The following is a 7,595-nucleotide window of genomic DNA, read 5'->3' on the forward strand; positions in this document are numbered from 1 at the left end:
TCAAACAAACAAGTGAGCTAAGCAATTAAGAGCCCATGGATAACCATGGATACAAAGGGTGCTTACACATTCCCTTTGTATAACTTACCCCCCGAACTCAAAGTCTTTTAAAAAGGTTTTTTTCTGTTCTTTTAGCCTTTCTAAAAATTGGATAAAATAAAGGTCGGTGGCGACTCTTGCTATCCGCAACATTTCAAAAAGTCAGTTCTCCCACCGTATTACAACATATATTAGTAAAATAATTACATCAATAATATACAGCTAAAATTTTCATATATTTTCTTAAAAAAAGATTGTTTCTTAAATTTAAAATAACATTTTTTCCATGTTTAATTTCATAGATTATTTTAAAGATATTTACTTTGATTTTCTTTAATTATACAAAAAATATAATAATTATTATAATGATGCCCGTACAGTACAAAATATACAGAATAACATAAATAGTGTCCCATAAATTTAAAATATAATACCAGTTATTATTTTTTTAATAATTTTTTTAGTATAGTTATTGTTATGAAAATATTTGTATTAATAAAAAATGTATAAATTAAACTTTTTTTGATTAAAAATATTATGAAGATACAAGTTAAATTATTATTTGCGATAATATAACATAAATTATTTTTCGTCAATATATGTTAAACAATTGAAATCAAGATTTTATGTGTCTATGTTAAAATGTTTTCCCGTATTTTTTGTTGTTGGAAATAACGATTATATATAACCAAAAAAACAGTCTGTACAAGCGACCCATAGGGTTCAGCTAAAACCACTTAGTAAATCAACCCTAAGGCATGATTATCTGAGCTATGTATTTTCTAAGGTTTTTGGCTTCGTCCAAACTCTATTAGCTATACTTTCTATGATTCATCTTTCTATATCTATATCCATCTCCTTTATACTACCTGCAAAAATACTATCATTCCTATGTTTCCAAATCTCATAAGAAGTCTCTGCCACAACAACCTTGAGGATTTTTGCTTTCCAACTCTTGTTCTTGCTATTCTCAATCACCCAGTTTAGTTCCTGCGCCCATCCTTGTGGGTTGTGATCCATATTCAGCCACTTCAGAATATTCCTCCAAATGTTCTTTGTGACCCTGCAATCAAAGAAGAGATGTTGTAGAGTTTCCACATTATCACAAAAAGTACATTCTTCATTTGTTAGAATCCCGAACTCTCTCAATCTAGCCTTGGTAGCAAGTCTATCATGGCAAGCTAACCACAAGGTAAATAGGGCTCTCGGCCTGGCCGCATTATCATAGAACAGTCTTCTCCACGGAATCTGCTGATGATGTTTCAAAAAATTGTAGTAAAACTTCTTCATACTAAACTTTTCATTTTCTACCAAGTCCTTCCATGGTTGCATCTCTTTCACTTGACCCCTCTGTTTTAAGATATTCTTCAGTATCCATGAGCAGCTATTCTTGATTGGGACTGTCATTATATTCTCATCTTTAGCATAATATATATGCACCCAACGAATCAAAAAAGAATCCTTCTTCCGCTGTAAATTCCAAAGCATCTTCGTGGTACACGCTTTACTCTGATCTCCAATAACAATAATGTTGAGCCCTCCTTGTGCCTTAGGTGCACACACTTTGCTCCAAGCCACCGGGCTTTTCCTGGTGATGATCCCCTTACCTGTCCACAAAAAAGTTCTGCATAGAGCTTCAAGTTTGTGAGTAACCCCCTTGGGTAATGGGATGCACTGAACCTAATAGTTGACTGTACCAAACACTACACTTTTAATCAGTTGGGCCCTCCTTGCTAGGGGTGTTCGCGGTTCGGTTTGGATCGGTTTTGATATAAAAAGTCATCCGATCCAAAGATACAAAGAGCATGCGGTTTGGTTCGGTTTTTGGATGATTAAAATAAAAATACAATCAAATCCAATCCAATTTATGCGGTTTACATCAGTTCGGTTGGTTCGGTTTTATTAGGTTTTTAAAACAAACATTATATAGATAACTTTAAAAGTCATTTCCTCTACTAGTGAGCATCATTTAAATGACTTTAACTAGGAACTTCATTTCCACTAATAGTGTGCATCATTCATGCTACACTAATAACTCCCAACAACTTGAAACCATACAATCATCTAACTTAATTTAGCTATGATATAGTAAAACATGACAAAATAATCATTTAACTTAATTTAGCTATGATATAGAACATTCAGAATAACGTAAAATTAGAATTAGAAGTAAAACTAAGATGGGGAATGACAAAAACATGTTTAATATTTATTATGTTTTTTCTACCGAAACATGTTTTCCAATAAAATCTCATATTTATTATATTTTGGGGAATGAATTTATGCAACGGCTGAAGAATCGTAATGTCATTAGATATATATATATTTTTGGAATACATATTCATTACATTTAATAAATCATAATAAAATAAAAATAAATGGGAATAAATACTTTGGTTCGGTTCGGTTTGGATCGGTTTGGTTCTCATGCAGTCAACCGAAAACCAAATCGAACCGATCGGTTATACTATAAAGTGATCCAAAGACATCCGAAAAAGTTTGATTTTTTTCGATTTTTGGTTTTTTCGGTTCAATTTTCGTTTTTTTTATTGGATTGGATTTGAACAACCCTACTCCCTGCATAACTCAACAGGATGACGCTCTAGTGGGTAATTCTAGCCCCTATCTTTTCCATAAAATGCATCACATTGACTGTTGGTTAGTTTCCTACTAGTTAGAGGTATCTCCAAATACCTAAATGGTAAGGGGCCACTCAGAAAACCAGTGGTCTGTTTAAGAATTTGCTTGGTGCCCTCATCAATACCACATGCATAAAGTTTACATTTCCTCGGATTAACATATAGCCCAGTGGTCCTTGAAAACTCATGAAACTTTTCCATGACAAGCTGGACAGATCTGAGGTCTCCCCTTGTGAAGAGTAATATATCATCTACAAAACAAACATAAATAATTTTTAACCTCACATTTGCTATGGTAGTTGAAATCAGGGATGTTGCTCAGCTCATTCAGTTTCCTATGGAGGTATTCCATAACTATCACAAAAAGCAAGGGGGATATGGGGTCCCCTTGCCTTAGACCTCTTTTAGCCTTCATCTTCATCGTGCACACACCGTTCACATTGAAACTATAGGAGACAGTTGTGACCATTTTCATAATCCAGTCAATAAACCTTCTTGGGAGCCCTACCTCTGCCAAAATGGTTTTTAGTGATGTCCACTCCACTGAGTCATATGCTTTTTGAACATCCATTTGGAGCATACATCTTAGCACCCCTCCTTTCCTATTGTATCCTCTTATCAGTTCATAGGCTAGCATCAAAATGCAGCTTGGTTCTTGGTGATGATGGAATCCAGGACTTTATTTAATCCGACAGCTATTATCGTATACACAGTTGTGAAACAAGAGATAGGTCTGTACTCTCTTATTTCCCTAGCTTGCTCATGTTTAGGTATCAAGGTTACCAAGGTACAGTTAAATCTCTCATCCAACTCCCCATTTTGGAAGAAGTTCTGCACAGTGTCCAATATGTCTTGCCTAACAATTTTCCAAGATCTCTTGAAGAACTTAGCACCAAATCCATCCACCCCTGGGGCTTTCAGATCACCTATTCTATTCAGGGCCTCTTTAATTTCCTTTTCATCAACTCTGCTAATCAACATAGCTCTTTGATCCCTACTAAGCTGGTTTCCTTTCCTCAGAGCAATAATATCCACTCTTTGCAGAGTAGTCTCAACACTTCCCATGAGTGATCCATAGAAGTTAAGGATTTCTTGTTCCATCTCCCCTTGAGTAGTGGCAGTTGTTCCATCCTCCCCTTGAGTAGTGGCAGTTGTGCCATCCTCCCTTCTTAGTGCTTTGATATTCTTCTGGCTATTCTTACTCTTAAGGGCAACATGGAAATAGGAGTTGTTACCATCTCCTAGTCTAATCCAATCAATTTTTTCTTTTTGTCTCATCATCTTTTCTTCAATCTCATTAAGCTCCACTAGTTTTTCACTATGGTGTTTCACCTGCACAATATTGTGGACATTAATTCTATCAATACTTAAAAGCTTATGAGCTTCATACAACTCCTTTCTCACCTTATCTATTTGCAGTCTGGTCCCTATGATAGTTTTGTTCAACTACTTAAGCACATTTTGTAGTCTCATGAGTTTAGTCCAGAGTACTCTAGTGGGGCCACCTTTAGCTGCCCTTCTCCAACTCTTTTCCACCTCCTCATTATACCCTGTAGCCTCAGTCACCACATTAATGAATTTAAATCTATAAGGAATCTTGTGTATTTCTTTTCCATCTTTCACACACAACAAGGCATGGTCAGATATGCCAGACTCAAGCACATGAACAAATTATTCTATGATTTTACAATGAGATGGAAAAGTGTAAAATCACAGAATAATCGTAAAACTTCAAAAGAAACTAAAATAAAAATCAGACATGCAGAAAAATAAAATTCACCTTAAGATCTATATTTCTGTTTTCTTCCACCTTACGATTGATAGATTTGAAGGAAAAAGCGAGTAGACCTCTTTAAAAAATGGTAGATCTGAAAGTAACCAACTTAGTGTCTTGTGAAATATTTGCAAAAATAAAAACAAAAATGATCTGAGCCAAACGATCGTGCCATGTAGAAAGGTCGGAGGAAGCCGCAGAAGATGGTTGGGTTTTGAAGAATGAAGATGGTTTAGGGTTAAAGGTAGAAGAATGAAGTGTTTTGAAGCTGAAGAGAGAGAACAAAATGATAGAGAACGTAATGAGATAGTAAAGAAAAAGACAAATAATGTTAGATCAATAAAATAAGGGAAAATAAAATATTTGTCTTTCCAACAAAAGATTTTATAGTATTTTATTAGATTTAGTTGTACATTAGAAGCAATGAAATGAAAACCATTTGAAAAATCAAGCAAGAAACAACAAATTAAAGGTGGATAAAGAAGCGATCCACGTGGCCTCATATGAGAGCACATTAAGTTATTTCGCCAATAAAAAGATCCAAAATAGAAAACAACTTGAATACAAATTTAAATCTTTAGTGTTAAAAACAATAATAAAAAGAGATAAAATTTTAAATTTATTTAAAATTTAATTTTTAATTGAATTTATAGGATTGGTTGTAATTGAGTAGGAGAGAGAAAAAATTATTTTTGTTTTTTGATTAATAAAAAATTGTGATTTGTTATAATACCACATATTATACTTGTTTTGATCCAAATATTTTTCTCCAAACAAACAATACAAATTACTGAGAAATAGCTCGAAAATGAAAGAATGTGGATTGAATCCTCAAAACACATGACATCAATTCTGAAACATCTCTCTCACACACATATCAACATTCAACAACACAATATATGGTTGTGCCACCACACCAAATCCTATAAGTCACAATTTGAATCCAAACACGCATATAATTTACAATGCATGTGGTCTTCCTATTAAACAGGTGTCTATTTTAGTTAACACTTCATCGTACAAGCCAATTACATTAGAGGACATTACTAAATACTAACTACTATCCAAGCATCATGGCAATTACACTATGGCCTTGTTTGTTACGAAAGTTGGATTGAGCTAATTATCAAACACTTGCAAGAATGGATAACATTCTTATTGTACTTCTACTTAATTAACATGCAAAATGGATATCCACTAAATGTATTTATCAGCAATCTCAAACAGGGACAAACACAGTTCTTGAGGTTTGGAAAGAATGGTCATATGATCAGCTCCATCAACCACTTTCACAACATCAATCCCAGCATTTTGTATCATCCATTGTTGAAACTCCACAGGAATTGCCAAGTCCTCACTAGCAATAATAAAAGCACGTGGAACGGTTTCATATCTCTCTTTGGAGAAATTCTCGGCCTCAGACAGATCCTCAAGAAAAAATGACCCTGCTCTTAGTAATATCTTCACCAATTCAAAATCCTGAAAAATCCAAAAAGAAAAGTATTTATTTGTTTTGCTAGCAATAATCTTTGTAAGAAACCTACTTAGTAGTGTTGTGATGCAAGAAACCTATTTATCCGACATTTGTATGACACATGTATAATATGTGTCGAAAAAGTCAGACCATTAATATCATATAAGTTAGACAAATTTCTACAAAATACGGTAAAGATAAAAATTAAACACACGTACCTCTTTGGCGCATAGTTGAAAGAATTTAGTGGACAAGAACTTGAGGCCAGGAAGCACTACCATTTTGCTTCCATCAAATGAAAACTCAGTGTCTAACCATCCACTAATTGGATATCTCTCAATATACTATCCATAATCACCAAATCAACATGTCATGTAAACTTAAACAGAAACATCAAAGAATTATAAATTAGTTTATAATAATTAAACATCCTCACCTGTTGTATTACATATGATGGTTGATGTTGGGTATCAGGAACAAAAGCTGCTATGAAAATTCCAACTGCTATTTTTTCTGAGAATTTTTCCATTGCAAGAGCTATACTCATTCCACCAAAGCTATGTCCTGCAAGAATCACTTTTTCATTTGGATCAAGTGATGCTAAAAACTCTAACAAAGGCTTAGAATAGTCTGCAAAAGTATGAACATCTTCAATTTTGTGTGTGCTGGTGCCACAAGCTGCAAGGTCAAGTGTTGTGACTTTGTGACCAATAGATTCTAATTGTGGTTTTAGTTTGTACCAACACCAAGCTCCAAGGCAAACACCATGAACCAGAACAAAATGCTTCTGTTGTTTATGGTTCAAATTGAATTCAGCCATTATGTTTTCTCTACACTTTGAAATGTCTTTGCTTGATTTATATAGAAAGATGGCAATTATTGAGTTTGGAAGCACTCTTTTTCAGCCATTCATTTATCGTTGACAATTCTTCTTATTAAAATTTTAATTAAGTAAAAAATCTAAGATAATGAGTTTGATATTAAGGTAGGGTCTTGCGTGAATACATTGGAGACAATGACATATGATATGATGGCCAAAAGAAAATAAAATAAAAGAATGAAATCAGTTAATATGATTCTTTTATTAAATAAGTGGGATTCATTTTTATTTGGTTTAATAGACTAATGACAAGATCTTCAACATAAAGGTGAATAAGTGAGTATTGGAATTCAATGTGATTCCTTGATTCATTATTCAAAACCCTAAACCCTAAACCTTATCTACTAAATATTAGAAGATGTGTTATTGGTTGATTGAGTTGTAACAAACTCTAACAATTCAACTAACTCAAACTATGTCGTGAGTTCATCTACCTAATTAACAAACTTAAGATAAAGGTACAAAGGGATAAAATGCAAACACTATTTCTAATTGTTGTTTCACGATTTTAAAAATTTTGCCATAGAAGAAATTCAGTGGCGGATCCAGTAATATTTAGTGGTGGGGGCAAATTTTTGTTATAGTATTCATCAAAATAAAAAAAAAAAATGTAAGAACTCAAATTCGAATATACAATTTTACATAAAAGGTATCACAATCAATTTCTATTTTATACTGTAGTATACATTTAATGATAAATAAGTGCATTTAATCAAACAATAATAGTTAAAAACTTAAAATTAGTATTAATATATACTACATTTTATTAAATAACATGTTTATATTTGT

General features: G+C 33.2%; 2 protein-coding genes across 2 annotated transcripts; both read right to left on the bottom strand.

The window, feature by feature from the left end:
* Positions 1–870: 870 nt before the first annotated feature.
* LOC131650057 (uncharacterized) lies at positions 871–1,446 on the bottom strand. Its single transcript, XM_058919799.1, has one exon. The coding sequence runs from the start codon at positions 1,444–1,446 to the stop codon at positions 871–873; it is 576 nt and encodes a 191-aa protein (XP_058775782.1).
* Positions 1,447–5,250: 3,804 nt separating this feature from the next.
* Positions 5,251–6,776, bottom strand: LOC131652171 (polyneuridine-aldehyde esterase-like). Its single transcript, XM_058921960.1, has 3 exons — positions 6,363–6,776; positions 6,145–6,270; positions 5,251–5,931 (listed from the first exon to the last, which is right to left on the bottom strand). Exons 1-3 carry the CDS (start codon positions 6,744–6,746, stop codon positions 5,650–5,652), a joined length of 792 nt encoding a protein of 263 aa, XP_058777943.1. The 5' UTR covers positions 6,747–6,776; the 3' UTR covers positions 5,251–5,649.
* Between the last annotated feature and the right edge of the window lie 819 nt (positions 6,777–7,595).

Source organism: Vicia villosa, linkage group LG2, assembly GCF_029867415.1.
Source record: "Vicia villosa cultivar HV-30 ecotype Madison, WI linkage group LG2, Vvil1.0, whole genome shotgun sequence".
Taxonomy (NCBI): domain Eukaryota; kingdom Viridiplantae; phylum Streptophyta; class Magnoliopsida; order Fabales; family Fabaceae; genus Vicia; species Vicia villosa.